The 18877-nt window shown below is 48.6% G+C and overlaps 1 protein-coding gene across 3 annotated transcripts in view; it reads left to right on the top strand.

Moving 5' to 3' along the window:
• Positions 1–18877, top strand: part of WHRN (whirlin) — a 59012-nt gene that overhangs the window by 13864 nt on the left and 26271 nt on the right. For all 3 annotated transcript variants that reach the window (XM_062590778.1, XM_062590777.1, XM_062590779.1), the window contains exons 2-3: positions 5913–6128; positions 17705–17830. In XM_062590778.1, the coding sequence (XP_062446762.1) occupies positions 5913–6128; positions 17705–17830 (342 nt within the window). The remainder of the gene's footprint in view (positions 1–5912; positions 6129–17704; positions 17831–18877) is intronic.

Here is an 18877-nt window from a genome sequence, read left to right as displayed (position 1 = left end):
TGGAGATTCCTCAAGTGATTTGTACTTGCAGTAAAAGAGGGATTTGTCTCCTGAGCTGATTAAACCTGGGCTTAACCTCAGCTCGAGTTTTCCATTCTGGACAGTGTGGGGTACATTTACTGCGTTATTCTCTAATAATACATACATTGTCTAGCTCAGTAGTGTAGATGAAGATGCATTTCCAGACAAACAACTATCTTAAAAAAAAAAAAAAAAAAAAAAAAAAAGCCTTTCCAAGTTAATGCAAGCTAATGAGTCAAAAATCTACTCTTACAGTCTTAACTACAAATGTGCATTATTGACTGATTTTTTTTTTCAGATCTGTGCTTAAGCATGTTATTGGCAGATGCTTAAATACTTGCTCATTTAAATGCATGCCTGATGGCTGTGTTGAATCGGGGCTGGGGGAGACTGACCTCTAGAAAAGAGTCAGCTGAATTTTTTTGCTTCCCTTCTCACCTGGTCCTATAGTTTTGCTGCATACTGTTAAATAGCTACTGCTTTTTACCTGAATTTGGCCGTATCTCAGTGGTGCCTGCAATGGTTTGTTACATATCTGCATAGTCACACTGCTATATACATGTTCGGTGTGGTTTGAGGGGATGCCTGGTGGCCTGTAGCACTTTCACCACCTCATAGTTTTGTGAAGGGTTTGCTCGTGTTGTGACGTGGTTGTTTCATAGGTTATTAAGCTGATAGAGCAAGTGGGATGGCAGCTGTATGAAAGCTGCATATGGTGTCAATGGCCATCTGCTGCAGGCTGTGAATTAGGTGGGACAGGATGAGAGTGGGGCTCGAGGTGTGGACTGACTTGTAAAAAGACAGCTCTGGAAAGCAGGTCAGAGTCGCAGGGAGAAGTATGGAGACTCAGCACATGCAGATGCAGTTATCTACTGGTTGACATGACACCATGCCAAGCAAGAGGGGTTTATCAACCTTTCCAGGGACTTGTGGTGTCACCTTGGACAAGGTGGTTCCTACATCACATTTTCTTCTTGCTTTTCTTGCCTGCACTTTTTGAGATGAAGACCATCTCTTTGAGTATGTTTAGCCCCTAGCACAAGGGCAGGGCTGCCGAGCAGCTTGCATCTCTGGCTACTGAGGCCAATGTTTACTGGGCTACCATTGCTCAGCTGCATGGCTGGTCCTACTTGGCCTAGCAGTGGAAAGGCAAGTCCTTTGCGGGTGCAATAGTCATCCTCCATCTGTGATCATCCAACAGCTCTGTAAAAGACAGTCTGCATCTTGTGCTACATCCTGTGAAGGTTTTGATATGTGGTTCCTGCAGCAGGATTGGCTATCCGTGACTTTACCCGTGATGACTATGAAGAGGTATGCTGGGCTGTCCCCCAGATACTGGTATTGGCCTCAGGAAATAGTGATCCTAGAGCAGTCTAAGAGAGGAGGCTTCATTGCTCTTTCCAAGAAAGAGCTTGACCAGTCAAACTGGAAGCTGTGGGCAAGGAATTATCAAGGGTTAGCGTTGTTAATTGGTAAATATTACATTTCTTTGTGGTAAAGATCTAGTTTAGGTAACAGGCTGTTTTCAAGATACTTGTTGATGGTAAAAGAGGCTGATTAATCTGCTGCCTCTGGTAATTAAATTCCTTGCATAATGCTGTAGCTTGAAATAAGCAGCCTGTTGCTTGCAAAAGCTGAGATAGGAGGATTTTGTTAGTGGAGGGCAAAGATCCAGTAGCTACTTGATTGTGAAGTTAAGAGCAAGGGGAGCTATTTCATCAGTATTCAAGCGGAAACCACACTGGGATCCCATTAGAAGGGACTGCTTAGATGTGGAAAAGGCAGCAACAGGACTGCAGAACCAAATTCTTTTTCTTTGTCTCTCTGTTTTTCTTTCTGTTCTTAACAAAGTGTATCTTTTGCTGGAGCAAACACAACCCAAGCGCTAGAATAGAACCGCCTGCCTCTGACAGTGAGGTTCATGCTCTCTCCTAGCTCATGGCAGGCCCAGCTGGGCCCTTGCAAGGATGGGCTTGTGCTGGGAGTTCCCAAATTGGTGTATTTAGGTGCTGCTCTTGCCGTTTGCATTGCCTGGCACTGACGTGGCTGCCTACGTGTTCAAGTGGGGCTTTCAGAGGTTCAGGGCAGTTCTTGAGTATCACTTGGAGGAAGCCTGAGCCCCACTGCAGGCCCTGGGTTATACCTAAAGACCAGCAGATCTGATGAGGATGCTGAGCACGTGTGGGACTTTGCTGTGTGAGCTGTTCCTGCTGGGCTAGGCTAACCTGGACTCCATTTATCTGGGCAGTAGCACTGAAAATCCACTTTGTCTGCTTTGCTCCATAGCACCTTATCTTTAAAGACAGCAGTTCTTTCTGGCACAGGATCTTGGGGAGGGAACTGGAGAAGCAGTGTGGTCTGGAGGCGGTACACCATCAGACAAATACTAGCCACGTCAGCCTAGCCACATGGAGTTTTTCTGAGCAGCCATCCCTTGCTGTCTTCCTCCTAGTCCTGGGCCCCTGTTTCTGCAGAAGGCCTTGGTCTCTCACCCACTTGAGCTGCAATAGTGAGCTGAGACGAGGTTGGATGGTGTATTATGGCTGTTTTCTCTGCTTTGCTTCTGTTAGTGCTCCAGAGTTTGGGCTGCTGAGGATATGTTTCCCTTCATGCCAGTGCAGGGGACTTGGAGGCTGGAGGAGCTATGTCCCAAAGGGCTCCTAAGTGTGGAGAAGGTCTCTGTGATGGGGATCATCCTGGAGAAACATTGTGTTGGCCAGGAAACCACTTCACTTACTGTGTCCATTAGATGCTTCAGGAAAAAAGTATGAAAGACTAAATAAAGCACCCCCAACCACCACTCCAGGCTTAGGATCAGTGAACCGTGGGGCATGCTGTAGTGCTCTCTGCTCCTGGGAGAGACCGTTTGCAGCAACACCCTGATGGGCATAGATGGTGATGCGCACAGATGGCAGCGCCTGTTTGTTCCCTCCTTTCCTGTCTCCTCTTGTACTAACGCTGCTGGAGAGCCCTGGCCGGCTTGCTGCCTCGAGGCACAGCCCAGCAGCTGCTCTCCTCACCTCCGGCTCTCTGCTGTCAGCCTCATGCATAAAACATCTCCTTGTTGACTGAGATCCCATCTCCTGGCAACTCCATCAAGGGAGCTACAGGAGGGCATAAAAAGTTCCTTGTAAATCTCTAGCCTCTTGCCCCTGGAGACTTTACTGTGCCTCCTGAGAAGCAGTGACCTTCAGGCGAGGACCTTTAGGTGATGGGACCCGCCAGCGTTCTGCTCGCCTCGTCTTCAGCAGCAGCCTGTGCTGGGGGCAGGCTGTGCCGTGCCGCTGCAGGGAGCCCTGCCCCACGCAGCGCCTGGGGTCCCTGCTGTGTAATAAAAGCCCCCAATGGCTCTCTTCAGTTCTTCTTCCCCTCCACTGGCAGGGACGCTCTGAGGAAGGGAGGAAATGGGAGCCCTGCGTCAGTCCCAAGGAGACCTGCTAGGCTAATGGGACGGCAGTGAATGCGGGGAGAAGGGGGAGAGCATGCCGCTGGGCCAGCCTCAGCTCTGAGAGTGTTCTTTGCTCCTTACTTAAATTGCACTGACGTTCAGCCGCTGGCTTGGAGGCTCTGTATGAGCGTATGCGTGTGAGGAGTGCCGGGATCAACACGACCATTTCTCAGAGAGTCTACCCTGTCGTCTAGCAGGGGAAAAAGGCTGGGAGCGCAAACACCAGTCAGAGAGGGTTACACAGCCTCTCCGCGGCAGAGGAAGGACTAGATCCTAAGTCTCACAGGACATGGCTTGGTAACCCTGGGCATTTTGGTCAAATCAGTGATTATCTTCACTGTTTGTTTGTGCTTCGTTAGGAGTTGCAGCCTCGTTTAGAGATGAGACTTTGCTCATGGGAAAGTGCTGTTTTGCTATCTTGGTACCCAGATAAGTAAATGGAGGTGTAAAAAAGAGGATTTCACAGAGAAGTCTCCAATTACTCCAGTTTTGAGGGTGTCATTCTGCACTGGTAACTCTAAGATGGGCGAGAAGCTTCCCTGCCCACCCGACCCACTAATTTGGGGTTCAGACTGTCCTAAGTCCGTCTGCGTGGCAGCTGACGAAAGGGCCATGTCCTGAGGCATGGCTAGGGCCCCGCTCTGCAGCACGTGTTTGAGAGCCGTCCCGTGCAGCCGACGGGGAGGGCCTCAGAAGTAGCTCCGTTGTCCTAGTGAGACTTGGGCTGGTGTCAGCAAGATCGGTGTGATGAGCAGCTTGGCTCGTCGGCCATCTGGTCTGGACCCTGCACACCCTTAGTAGGGAGAGCAGGGGTCATGTCAGATGACATCTTTGAGGGAGAGGTCCCCATCGCAGATGTGGGGCTTGGCTAGGGACAACCCAGTGCTGTTCGCTTGCAGAGCGAGAGCATGCAATGTGAAAATGTACCAAGAAGCAGCGGTAGTACCTTGGGCAGAGTGGACCCCAGTGGAGCAGCAAGGAATGGAGCAGCAAGTTTCCTGACTTGCTCATTTTGGAAAGGTTGATTTCATTAATAGTGTGTAATGGTTAACCAAAGCTTGTTCTCGGTTTTTAAAAGCACTGATTCTTATTTATAACAGAGTTTTTTACGCTGGACAGGGCTGCTCTGAGCTGTCCTTGTTTCAGTTTCTCAGTTACTGTGCACTGAACCGAGATATGTGGGATGAATTCACTGTGGGATGATGTAGCACCTTTGGCCATATATTACGGGGGCTGGGGAGCTAAGGAGGCGGGGGCTGGAGTTAGAGCAGCCCAAGAGATTAAAAGGCTCTACATTTCTTCTGATGGGGCTGTTGGTTTCACAGTCCTCATTTAAGCTCTCCAGGCCGAGTGACCTTGGTAGCATGTGACGAATTTGCAGCCAAATTGCTATATGCAATGGAGACTCTGAACTGGGAATTGGCTAGCTGGATTCTCTTTAACCCGGGCAGGGAGGAAGAGGAGAGTTGCCCGGTCAGAGCTGGGATCCAGCCAGACCAGTATTACTGACAGTATAATTCTTTATCCCAAAGCTATTAGTCTTATTTCTCCCCTGTCATGAGTCTCCCTCAGCAGCCGCCCTGCTCAGTGGAGAGAGGAGGCCTTGCAGGAGCAGCTCATCAAAAGGATGTACATACAAAAAAAAAAAAAAATCCAAAGCCATCCCTTTCTGAGTGCGCATCCCGAGGACTGATGTTCCTGAGATCTGAAAAGGGATCAGCATGTAGAGCTGTCCCCAGGGAGAACTTCTTTAAAGTTAATTTAATTTTACTATAAAACCTCTTTCAGCTTCTCGCAGTGCGAGCTGGAGAGGCGGAGGAGTAATTGAAAATGCGTCTGGATGTCAAGGTCATGTTGGTGCATGCGGTTTTAAATATATGTGTATGTTTATTGATTATTCTACTCATTAATTGACTATTTATGCTGAAGAGGCTGCTGGTAATGAAATAGCAATGGAAGCTGAATTTCTGGGAGCAGTTGACTGCTTTTCCAATGGCTTAAGAGTTTGGGACCAAGCTGTGGGGAGCAGCACTGCTGTTTTCCTCAAGCATTGATCTCTGTCCTGCTCTCACCCCTTCCCTAAGTGCCAAAAACTACTCAGTCTTCAGAGTCAGTTCACATTGAAGTGTCTCTTGGGCACCTTGCTACCCAACCTGCCTTCTGTACTCTGTGTTTCCCTTCTCTGGCCAATGGGGAGAGCGTAGTTTTTGTGTTAGCACCTGCAACCTCCCCTGGATAATGTTGCAGTTCAGGAGAGAGAGAAAAATCCCAGGTCTTTCACTAGCTTTGTGTAGCTCACTTATTCTGCAGGTGTTTGCTGAGCAACCTGAGATCTTCCAGGCAGGAGGAAAGACAAAGCCACATCACCCCACAGCCCTAAGGCAGAATTGTCCTCGCTCCTCCACTGGCATTAACCTCCTTCTCTCCTTGGCTTGTCTTCCAGGCACTGAAAGGCTGCAAGAAGCTGAACCTGTCGGTGCATTCAGTGGGACGCATCCCTGGGGGTTACGTCACCAACCACATCTACACATGGGTGGACCCGCAGGGCCGGAGTGTGTCCCCGCCAATAGGCCTGCCACACCACCAGAACAGCTCCCTCCGCAAGGACAGTGAAAAGAGGAGCCACCTCCAGCTCCTGCAAGAGGGAGATGAGAAAAAGGTGAGCAAGGGTGAACAGTCTTGGTCTGTGGTTTCCTGTTAACCATGTAAGTACCTATCCTCTTCATTACCTGTGTGATTTACCTTCCTGTGCTTCTCCCTCAGGATGGTCTGTCTCTTCTTTAGGATTCACTGGGCCCTGTGTAGTGTCCAGTACTGCCCAAGCAGTGAACAGCATTTAGCCCTTACTCTGTGTTAGTGTAGTGACTGCTCAAAATACATGATAGTGGAGAGTCTCCCAGCCACCACCTCCTGATTCATCTTGCTTTGGTCTTATGGCTCTCCAAGATCCCAGTTTTCTCCCAGGGACTCCATCTTTGGCTCCATCTCCCTGAAAGAGTCCTGCAGAGCAGGATGGATTGGCTTTGTTTCTGTTTAATTTAAGTAGAAGCTGAGTGTGCAAAAACCTTAATAGTAACTCTGGGGAAATGGGAGCCTCCAAGCTCAGACAGGAGTCCATCGTCCTTCCTGAGCTAGAGACAAGGGGTCACCCAGATGGAGGCTTGTCTGGCAGTGAAAGTGTTGTTGAAAACATCAGTCAAACCAGGAGCTGCTTTTAAGGCTTTCCCCAAACAGGTTGTTAGTTTAGCTGAAGGCCTGTTACCAACATGGTCGGTCATTAAGAGACTGACATAGATGCTCTTTTCAGGAGAGCTTGAAGACTTGGAGAGCTGGAGCTCAGAGTGTGTTACTGCCCTTCTTCCTGCATTTCAGATCTTTCCTCAGGTGTTGCTATAAGGCTTCCCTGGTTCTCTTTAAATGTGCCTGAGGAGGAAAAAAAAATTCTCTTCCAAAACTACTGTGAAGTAAAAGGATAATTTTCCCTTTTCCTTTTGTGGAGATGGAGGGTAACCCATGAAGGTCCTAGGCAGTGCCTGTGCAAAGCCCTGGCCATGGGAGAAGGAGCAGGGAAGGGAATGGCTTTCACAGCACTATCCAGGGAATCTGGTGGTGTCTGACCAATGCTGACCCATTCCAGCAGAGCCTGGATCTTAAGCCTCTGGCAGAGTGGGAAGTGTGTCAGCCCATGTAATTCCCAGTCCTTTTCTCTTGCTATGAGTCTGCCCTGCTTTGAAATATGCCATACCATAAGTGATCCAGCACAGGATGTGTTCAAGCTGCATCATTTGGTCCTAGATATTTAGCATTTCTTTTGCCTTACACTTCTCATGCCCAGAAGAGACCCTAGAGATTTATTGTAGCTGCTGAGGACCAGTGTTCGATGCCTTGTAATGCGATACGGGGTCAGAGGGGCAGACGCTGCTCTCTCTGTCAGCAGTAAAGAATAGGGAACCTGTTTGTCCTGTGGAACCAGGATTCAATGTTGCCTTACCAGTGTTCCTGGGATATTTAAGTATTGTCATGAGAGAGCTGGGCACAGTCTTCCCCAAGATACTGAGTTGCCTGGAACCTTGACATGTTTCCATCCTTTCATCCTCAGAGCTCTCTGGTTGCACCCAGCACTTTGGTTTTGTGCCCAAAATGACCTGGGGCCATTCTGCTAAGGCTGAGAAGGGATCTGTAAGATGTATTCTCCCATTTGAACCAGAGAGGGAAAAATCTATTATGGGATAAGGCAGTTTGCTGATGAAATATTCATGCCAGCCGCAAGGGAGAAGGGCCCATTATTTCTACTTTAAGGAGAAGAGAAAAGCAGCTGCCGCTGGCTTGCTTGTGTCCCCTGCTGCTGCTCTGTGTCACCTTGATACAGCTCCTGCAGAGCTGGCAGAGACTTTTTAAAGCTCCAGGTGGGAGGTGTTTCTTTGCATGTGATACACAGGATGGAATAAAGGAAATAAACAGGAAATTATTAGAAGCCTCCAGCCATGTGCATGCCCTGCCCGGTGCTGGAGTTCCATCTGGGTGTTCTAGCCACAGACATGCCCTTCCCATCATTCCTTAGGGAGATGTGATTACAGGTGCTGCAGCCATCTCAGGTTAGGCTGGCTGCAGTCTGCATGGGCCAGTCATCATCAACCAAAGCACCCTCCTCCATGCTGCTTCTGGTCCCTGAGCTCCCCAGGGCTGTCTCCCAAGGCGTGTGCAGGAATATGAATCCAAGGAGACTTGGCACAATGTAGACATGTTTGTTCAGGATTAAAGCAACCTTAATTACTGTAGCTTAATTTTGCTTTGGGAGGAAATGAATCAAAGTTGAATGAAGGCCACATAAGACTTCTAAGAGCATCCATGCAGGGCTTTGATACTGTTGGATTCACTTGTTCCTCAGGTGCCAGGGGCCCCAGCTCCAAGTCACTGTGTGTGGCACTCCTGTAGCTTCAGCCTGGCTCCAGGACCTTGTCTCATGTCCTGCATACAGCTGGAGACTGACCTACACTGAAGGACAAGACTGTTCCTTTATTCTGGCAGTGTTCTGTGTGCAGGCATGAGGGAGCAGAAGAGGCTGCCCTGGTTCTAAGCTGGGCTTCTCTGGTACCATTGCTATGTTGCCTCTCTTTGCGATAGCACTGCACTTGCAGGGCACTGGGAAGATCTACCAGCCTTGGGCATGATGCTCCATCTTGAACGCTGCTACCAGCTGCTGGCCTGCTGGTTTCAGGAGCTCTTCTGCCCAGCTGCAGAGTTGAGCTTTACTCTCTGCTTGGCTCTTCCCAAAGCTTGTTCTTCCGTTCCCTGGTGCCCCCTTCCCACAGGGTGGGCAGACAGGCAGCCCTTTGACCTCTTGTAATAGAGGATCACGCTTTGATCGCAGAGCTGAGGGGTGAGGGCCTGTCTGTTAATCTGGCAGGAGTCAATTACAATTACGGGAAATGTCTGAAGCTTTTAGAAATGCATCTGCAAAGCTCTGATGTGGAGGGCAGTGCTGGCATCATGTGAACAAACAGTGTTTGACCTTCTCCTGGCATTACTTCTATGTGGCAGGTCAGCACTGACATTTTCTGCCATTTCCATCCTGTCTCTCTGTGCCATGTTGGCTGTGTACCGTTCTTCTAAAAGAAGCTATTAGCCATGTGTCCTTTCAGTCCCGGGATCCCCACACAGCTCTGCTAATGGCTCTTGGCTTCCCCCTGCTATTCCAGACTTAATCTCTTATATCAGACTTCCAGCATGTCTCCCGCTCCACTATAGAGCGATTGTCAGCACTGCCTGGAGGCCCTCTCCTTGCCCTGTTAATGAGCCTCCATCCTTGTTGACAATGAACCTGCTTGCTCAGTGGCTCAGAAGTGCTGTGAGTGATAGTTCTTAGCACTGGTGGGACCTGAGGTTACTCAAAACAGGGCCCTGACCTCTCTGCTTTTTGCCCAGCCTTGTAACGTGCCTTTCAAAGCTTGCCTCTGAAACCAGTTCCTCCTTACTCTCCGGCTTGCTTATGTCAACATGCAACGTTTGGCATGTACATTGTGAAAACTTCCACTGCTGAATTTGCATCTGTATGTCCAGCAAAAGAAAACTGTTGGATGCCACAGCTTTCAACTGATCAGGGCCACCCAGGCACCTTTTTATCCAAAGGTGTCTTGCTTTGCCATCTGCCAAAGAAAGCAAGCCCCACCGTGACCAGAAACTATCAGGGAGTGAGGGAGAGCTTGCCATATCTTGTGTATTTCAGAGGGGTTATTTTGTGTGACTGCAAATGTTGTTTGTCCAGTCATGCACCTCAGGGAGTGAATTAGCTGAGTTGCTTTGCCCTTGCTTATCATGCACACTGAGAGATGAGAACATGTCCCAAAACACTGGGAGACTTTGCCTTTAGATTTTTCTTTATATATAAATTTAAATCTCCATTATAAATGGGGTTTTTTTGTTCACAAATATCATGTAAATAAATGCAACATAGCTCTGGTCAACTAAGCCCAGTCAGCCAGAATTGACAGATGCTGCCCCAGGGACTATTTGATGTCTGGATAGCTTTACATTCCAAGAGAAGGGCTGGAGATTAGGCTTTTTCCCCTCTCCCTCCTATTTCTAATTGATCTGGCTGTCCTGGAATACATATGCAAAAAGCTTTGAAGCAGGCACCATTTGCCAAAGTGCAGGGGAGAGATCAGACTTTAGCCCTGTAGCCAGAGGCTGAAGCAATGTAAACTAGCAAGTTTGTTAATGCTTTCTTACAGGTCAGTAAATCTGCAATGCTGCTGTAGTTAAAGTGATGTTTCCAGCTTTTGCAAGGTTAAATTCAGGTGGAGGCATCCTACATTCATCAGGCAATAGAGATACCCCTGTCTAGCTACCTTTCCCTTCAGCACAGCTGTTCTGTGCCAGAAAGGATGTTGTTTTGTAGCATGGTTTAACAAGTTTGCTTATCTGTAGCAGAAGCATTCATTATCAAAAAGGCTTGAAATGGAAACTGCTGCTGTTGGCATGTGTGTGATAGTGTAACCGATCCCTCTGGTGAAGGAGGGATCTGGCACGTGGCTGTGTGTGTGGTGAGTTGGTGTGGAATGAATGGGCTGGACTAGTATGTGGCCAGATCAGTCAGTCTGTCAGCTGGCAGGTGGGTCTGACCTCCTTGGGTAACTTTGCTATAGACCAGCTCAGAAGCTTGCCAGCCTTGCTGGCCCAGGGCCAGCACATTGCTTGCCCTTGGAGTTATAACTTGTTCTTGTGTGGGTACTGGGATTCTTTCCTAGTTCTCTATGGGAGAAACCATTCTGGGGATCTGGGAAGTTACTGGTGGACTGTCAGCTGTTCACTGACTTTGCTTTCACTGTGCCTTTCCCATCAGTGATTCTGGGCCAAAATCAAGTTTGCACCAAGCTTGCGTCAGAGACCGTTCTGCATGGACGAGCAGAGAGCGAACACTGAGATCTGGGTTGACCATTCAGTGCAGATGTCATTCTTACTAAATCGCATCTAATGGGAAGCTACGAGAAGGGGTGTGAGAATTAACAGGAATGGAGGAATGAAGGAGATACCAGAGCATGTGCGCCTGTGGTTGTGCAATTGTGTTGCAAATCTTCATGCTGTCCCCAGCCAAGTGAGACCTGGGCTTGCGGAGAGCTAAGCATTGCTGTGCCACTATTGCTTGTGTCTTGTAGCACTGTGTGGGTATTTTTTCCTGGGGACTGCTGCATATTAGGCTCTGTGTTACCAGGATTTAGAGTTATATTTTCCATGTTTGCGTTGTCTGTGGCCGGTTGAGAAATGGCCATATCTACCCAGTTTTGTATTACTAGATTTCTCCTTGGCCTCAAACTGGCAGTCTTCCCTCTAGCAAGAACCAGTGGGTCCTGTGATTCATCAGAGCCATGCATGTGCCCATCTTCCCTACAGGTGAAGTGGTGAATGGTGATGGTCAGTTGTGTGAAATGAGGGGCTTTTACTAGTGCAAAGCTGTGCTGAGATGTTTTTGCAGCCCCCTGTCTCCAGGATAGATGGAGCAGCAGCAGGTCAGAGTTCTCCAGCTCCACCCTGACGGAGGACTTAGCCTTCATCCTGGAGAGATGCAGCCTGTTTGTAGTGGTCACTTTGTGTTTCAGAGCAGTTTAATTGCTGTGATCTGTCCAGACTTAAGTCCTCCAGATTTTCACAAGAGCAAGGACCATTTGTGCTGTGAATTGCCACTGATGTACTTCTGGGATCAACAACAGCTAATTTTGTAAAAAGTGTCCAAGCACTTTGGAAACAGTCAGCCAGCAATAGCTCTTAGGTGCTGCTGAGCTGGGAGGAAGATGAACTGGGCAGAGTGCTCTGCAAGTGTCGTGCTGCTAGTTTTTGAGAAACGCCATTTCATCAGCTGAATAGTTGCTCTAATGTGCTGATTGCCGAGGGAGCTGGTTAGTCCTTAAGGCAGATTGTGCCACAGAAGAAAGAAAATTCAGGCAAAGAGGAGAGTTGGTGTGAATGTCTCCTTGCCTCTGGGCATTCTGTATTCAAAAGCAGTTATATTTATTGCCAAAATAAAAAGGAAAAATTTATCTATGATGGCAATTGTGTGGCTTCAGTGTTTTTCAGAGGCTGACGGTGACTACATGAGCATGAAGGATAAGAGATGCAGGAGAGAGAAGGAAGGATTTCTTTCTATTAGATTGCATCACTTCACACTGAAAATGTCATCACAATTCCCTGTGTCTCTCGTGGGTTGCCTGCTCTGACCTTGGTGTGGTTTGCTTTGATTTATGGCTTGAAGCCTGTTCAGGCTGTTCAGTGGTGTATGGACAGTTCCATACTCATCCACAGATCTGCTGTAGGAGCAGGAATATGTCACGTGAGCCCCCAGTCCCTCAGCACCCTGGGGAAAAGATGTTCCTACTGCCTTGGGCTGTCCTTAGCCACCATCCCAGCAGGCCATACTCTAAAATGGCCTTCAGGTCAGATCTTGGCACACCTCTCCCGTGCTGGCAGACAGCAGTGTCATCTCTTCATTATTTCAGACACTTTAAGCCAGGGGGGGAGGGGAAACTTTAGAAAGAAATAATTATGCCTCAGAGCTGTGGGGTGCTGCATGGGTCGAGCACTGCTCAACAAGGAGGCAGCCACTGGGCTCGAGACAGCAGTGGCCATCAGCAGTGTGCCACAAGCTGTGCAGCTGTGTTGGGCTGAGAGTTGGGATCAGGCTCCATGGCAGATACTTGAGCAGAGGAGACTGTCCCCTGCAAGCTGTGATGCCTGCCTTTCTCTCTGCTTGAGGTGTCACCCCTTCGGCCATCAGAGACACTTCCCTGACACAAACCTACTGCAAGAACCTGCTTGTGAATCAGTGCCCCAGGTGTGCCTGTTGTGTAGCCAAAGGCAGCGCGGTAGCTACAGTACCATTAAACACCCTTGGAGATGGCTGCCAGCACAGCTACGGCAGCAAAGGACCCAATACAGGTTACAAAACCTGCCCTGGAACGTGGGTTGATGTTGAGGTAGCTCTGATGGATCCAGATTCCCGAGCAGCTGTGACTCTGCTCCTAGTACCTCAGACAGCAGGTTGTTAGTTGGCTCTAAGTTCCTGAGAGCTGAGTTTACACATTTGCATGATGTCTAGACAGAAGCCAATGGGGTTTCCTTACTAAGCAGGAGGACGATTGGTCCTGTGTGCCTCTTAAAGTGTTAGTTTTTTGTATGTTAGCCATAATGACATGGAAATAGCTGTTGGCATGGATGAAACCATCTCAGCTATGCATGCAGCTGTGTGCTGAATCATACTGAGGCAGAGTAATTTTTGTCTGAAAGTCCTTTTTCTAACAGTAAAATTGAATTTCTTTTCTCTAGATTTATAAATTACCTGTTGACAGATTCTGTGCAAGATTCAACTCAGCAAACGCTTTATTGATTATAGCATTTTTTCTTCACTTTTTTTGCCATTGAAAGAGGCAGATGTTTCAGCGTTAAAACTGAAATTAAAACTGTGGCCCTGATCTTCCAAATGCTTCTGTATTGTACATGTGGGAGTAGCCTAGGGCAGGAAGAAGATTTGGTATGGAATAGAGGGGGAAGGTGGGGGCTGCACAGTATCTTTGCCACCATAAGCCTAGAAGTACGTGGCCTCTTCAGTCAGGCCTGGGAGATTACCTTGCCTGGATGTCCTTGTTTCACCTCACAGACAGTAACTGTATTCCTTCGCATCTTCACTTGCTGTGTCCATTTTAGGTTGGTGGTAGGACAGCTGTGCAGTTAGAGGTTAGGAGCAATCCCAGCTCCCTTTATTGTAGGTCCCTGGGGTATATTAGTTTCTCACTCTGAGCTTCAGGCAGGCAGCAGAACAGGTGGTGAATAGAGGATGGAGAAAACATGTAGCAAAAATGTCACCAAAATGCCCTCTTTGGGGACTAGACTTGCATAGAAGCTCTAATCCTATGTGTGTAGATCTGCTCTGTTCAGCTGAGTGGAAAAGCTCAAGCAGAAAGACCTTGGTCTAAGAAAGCGTGTGCTCTTGGGCGTCTGTTCCTGGTGGGGCCCAGGGACTGCCCTTTCTGTTGTGGGGGACAGAATCAAGTCACAGTGATGGGAACCACTAGGTTGGACACAGGTTGGTCACATCACACATGCTTAACTCCCTCCTTGAGACCGCACGGCTTGGCCTGTGCATCAGCGCCGTGCTGCAGTCTCCCTCCCACCCCGTAGTCATGTCCAGAGAATGGGATTACAAAATGGGATTACAGAGTGGGAGAGATGCTCCAGATGGAGACAATCCTGTGCTCAGGGGAGCCAGCAGGACAGTGCCAACCCCAGTTATAGCCTACCACCATCCCTGCAGTGTCCCACATCACGAGAGATGGCTTCTCTGAGGCAGGAAGTCTTTGAGAAATGTTGTGCAAACCAGTTCCCCTTGTATCCCTGAGCCCCTCAACACAGACAGCGACACAGTCCTTGCTCACCCTTTGCAGTCAGGGTATCACTTGGTTCGGCTCCTGGAATACTTCCTCTGCGTTTCTCCTTTCTGTCTCCCTCCTCAGTCCCCAGTCCGATCAACCTGAGCCTCCTGCCTGTCTGCACTTGCTTTATTTCCTGGCTATTTCCTAAACCTGCACTTTGTCAATAAGGCAAATGCTCTGAGGGTGGCTGTCTGTTCTGGCCCCTGCTGCTAGCCGATGCTTTTCCTAGCAGCCTACGTTTCTATTGCAGTGTCTACAGGGTTTATTTTGAGAGGCATAGGTATCCTTGACTAAGAAACGTAATTAAGCCCTCCAACCCAGCCTCTGGAATTGCCAGAGGCAATGTATTTTTAAGTAGTGCTTCGGTTTTTTTACACAGCTTGGGCTTGGGGAGAGGAAGGTCTTTCAGGCCCTTATTGCTTGGGGCTGTATTCATTGCTCTCCGCTTCCTGCTCCTTGAAGCTTATATTTGCCTGGTATGTGTGTAAACATGAAATAACTGACTCAAAGTAAAGTTTGTAGGGGGATAGAGTATCTCTTAAATCTACTGATATCAGAGTAGAGAGAGACTTTTCAGCTCACAAGCCCTTCTGGACAGTGTTAAAGGGAAATGTAAATGTCCTGCTGTCGAAATATGGAAATACAGCTCCTGCTGCTAACTCCCCCACAGTGCTAGAATACATTATATATATATATATACATATGTGTGTGTGTGTATATAAATGTATAAGCAGTATCTTGGAGCAGGGCACAAAGCACCATCTATTCACGGGATCATCCTTATGTTAGCTTGTAAATCTATTGAAGCAAAGCATGTAGCTGATGGGGCATTAGCAGCTGGTTGCCAGCCAGCTGTGAAACCTGTACATAAAAGTATGTGTTGTTTTGACATCCATTTCCTAAAAGTACAAAATTTTGCAGTGGATACTTCTTTGGTAGTTTTCTGTCCTGTCTCTTCTTTACTACCAAGATAGAAAATGAGTTTTCAACACCAGACTCCGTAAAGCTGAGTTGGATTCCCCACATGATGCAGTGTCCTCCAGCAAGACAGGTTAGTGAGTTGAAGCTGGAATTGATTTTCCTATCCCAAGGAAAAGCACACACTTTTGATTTGATTGGGATAAAGAGTTTAAATATAAAAGTCATTCACAAACAGCCTGGTTCTGGTTGTTTCTGTCAGTATGAAACACATTTTGATTTCTGAAGTTCTTTCTCATTCATTTTTATTCCTGCTGTCTACTTTCCTGCAAATTGACTTAGAACTTGGGACAAAAGCAAAAAACATGGAGTTATTCATTTAGAAAATGTCGTGCAGAGACTGAACAAAGGCCATTTTAAATTGAGAGTCCCCCAGGGAGCTAAATGCAGGCTTGCTCATCCACTCTTTTTGCCTGAACTTTGCTATGTTGTCAGGCCCTCTGAGTAAGAGAGTTTGGAAGAAGGCAGATGGGAAGCTGGCTAATAGCTTTGGCACACCTTGCAAAATCAAGCCTGCAGCCAGCATTTGAGGGGGGAGGGAAATGGCTATCCAAGCACTGCATGATACATTTACCTGTCAGAGGTCTGTGGAAAATATTGAACATCTGTTGCAGTGTGTGCTGGCTGTTCTGGGCAGGACAGATGGAAAATCTGTCCTAGCATTATTAATTAGAGGTAATAAGGCACAGGGGTGCGGAGGATTCCTGAATGCCTTCTGTGCCACAGGCATGCTCTGAGCACAGGTAGGGTGCCTAGGTGGCACGTTGTGGGACATTTTAGCATGAGATGGTGCCGAGATGCCGTTACAATGGAGAGGATCATGGATGCCTCCAGGAGCAAGGCCTGTAGATACATGGAGGTGCCCTCTGACTCCTCCAGCAGTGAGCAGGGGCTGCCCACGCATTTCGAGTTTCCCCATGTAGGAGCTGGAGGTCTAATCTCTGCTCAGGTCCTGAGGCTGAGCTGAGGATTGGGACCAAGGCAATGCAGCATCCAGGCAGGCCTGGATGCAGAAGAGAATTTAACCTCTTCAGCATCATTTGGTGCTGGCATCTTTGACGGTGACAGGGGGCATCAGGCACTGTTTGCTGAGACCAGGGAGGTGGTGGCTGGTGCCCTGGCATGGGTATGAGATACAAGACTGTTGCTTCAGTCCTCATGCAAGCAGTGAGATTGTTCCTGGCCAAGGGCTGCAGGATGGGCTGGGATCGGAGCGTCACTTCCTTCTTTGTCCTTCTGCCTTGTTATTCCTTAGTAAAACGGTTGCAATTAAGTCTATACTGGAGCAGCAGTACGAGATGTGGCTAACAGAAATAGCTCTTCCTCCTGGACTCTCTGCTTGTCTGGAGCTCCTCTCGCTAACTGGCAAGGCAGACTGGGAGGGAGGGAGCAGTGACTTACTGCATAATTCATCCCTTGCTTCTTCTCAGCTTTGAAGTGCAGCCTTCACAGATCAGTAACTGCTCCAGGAGTGACAGCTGGGGCTGGTGCGAGAGGCTGTGGTGCAGAGGCCAGCCCGGGCTGTGTCCTGGCCTGTCTCCACTGCAGCCTGTGCTGCTGTGTTGCTCATTTTCCTGCTTGCCCCCATACGCTTTTGAGGAGAGAGAATACCTGGAGTGGCCCCCTGCACTCACCGCTGCTGGGAGCTGCACAGAAGAGAAGGCCGAGAAATCGAGCCTGGCTATTTCCCAGCCTGGATAGATGTGGATAATTAGTGAGTAATCCCATGTTTGCATAGGGCCCGTGCAGGCAGTGGGAAATTCATAGCCAGTGCTGATTGGCACTGCTCCATCAGTGTTAGTGGCACTATGGGGATTTCTCTCAGCTAAGTATCTAGAAACTCAGCCACAGGTTCCCGTCCACTCTCTTGACTTTTTCCTCTGGCCACGCGTTGCCCCTTACGTGGCTGGATCCTCTGAATTCTCTGAGCTGATATTTCCATCTCATCATTGCACAGCAGCTGCCTTGTCCGTAAGCAACTCTGTTAACATCCAGATGTGGGGAGATGGACCAGCATAGGAAACCATAAAAAAAGCTAAATCTGCTCTCTTCCCTCCTATGCATTGCTAGACAAGATGTTTGTAGAAGGGAGGGGATGACTGGTTTCAGACTATGTCTGGGGCTGCAGTTGTCTGTGGAGGTATCCACAGGGATGGCTTTGTCCCAGGATGTGCACAGCTCACTGCTAAATTGGGAGGGGGGAACACTTGGTGGCAGCAGGGGGGGTGGGGCTGTTGTCAGAAGTGCTGGAATTGAGGCTGCTTTTGTGCAGCTCTCAGATGCTGCCTAAATCACTGTTCCTCCTCCTCTTCCTTCTCCTCTTCCTCCTCCTCTGCAGGTGAATCTGGTCCTGAATGAAGGGAAGTCCCTGGGCCTCATGATCAGAGGAGGGGCAGAGTATTCCCTGGGCATCTACATCACTGGGGTGGATAAAGGCTCTGAAGCGGAGAGCACTGGCTTAAAGGTAAGTATGGCCCCGGAGTGGCCTGGTGTAGAAGGGAGAGCATCACACACTGTGCATGCCAGGACAGCGCTATATTGCTATGCAGCTGCTGCTGTTCCTGCCCTTCAACCCCAGCTAAGCAGGACTCTCAGCAGAGAGGTAAATGGTGTGTTTCTGGGGATGGTTTTTCTGGGCAAGTTTTTCAGCTGTTTTGGAAACCAAGCCCCAGAAGGAGCAAGGATGCTATGCAGAAAGAAGTGCAGCCTTAGAACTTATGGTTGTATCTGCCTTCTGCTTTACTTCTTTCACACCTCCTTTCTCAACCTTGAGATAGCCTGGGGTTATTTTCAGTGTAGATGTCTGAGGCTGCAGCCCAAACTGGGCAGATGAAAAGAAGTCACTCTTACCAGCCTGAGCTGGCAGGGAAGAGCTTTCTATTAAAACTCCTGGTCCTGTGCCCTCTTCCTGCATCTCAAATCCGAACCCATTATGTACGGAGCTGGCACAAGCCAAGTTTTGCATAAGGTGCTCTTAGTCTGCCTGCAGCGAATGTGTTCAGTTGCCACGATAAGGGGACACCAGGCTTGCTGCAGTGGGAGCAGGTGCGTGCTAGTTTTCTCCTGCAGTGCAGGCATTTGCAAGAGTCATCTTTTAACAAGCAGAACCAGCAGGGTCCCCCTTAGGGCTGGATCAGGGTTTATCTACCAGCAGCCTAACTTGGTGTGACTTCCAGCTATGTCAGACTCCCTCCATATTCAGACGGTTTCGTAAAGGATGCTCTGTGGTTTGTCTCAGAGAGCTGGTGTTCACCCCCTCTGAGGTGGGACTGCTCTAGTCCCGAGTTGGCTGCACTTTTGTTATAGACCTCTTGTAAAGCAGGACCATGCATCTCTTCCATGAGTAGAAGGCCCTGATGATGTACACACATGCACACACATCACCTCTAGGCTTCCCTGTCCTTAATGCTATGCAGCGTTTCAGAACAGGTTGAGATGTCTTGGGATCTTAGCTGCGCCCAGAAGAAGCCTTGAGGGATTAAGATCTATATAGTCCTAAAGCATTTGCTGA

The sequence above is a fragment of the Rhea pennata genome, chromosome 18 (assembly GCF_028389875.1).
Source record: "Rhea pennata isolate bPtePen1 chromosome 18, bPtePen1.pri, whole genome shotgun sequence".
Taxonomy (NCBI): domain Eukaryota; kingdom Metazoa; phylum Chordata; class Aves; order Rheiformes; family Rheidae; genus Rhea; species Rhea pennata.
This window is presented reverse-complemented; position numbering and strand designations above follow the sequence as displayed.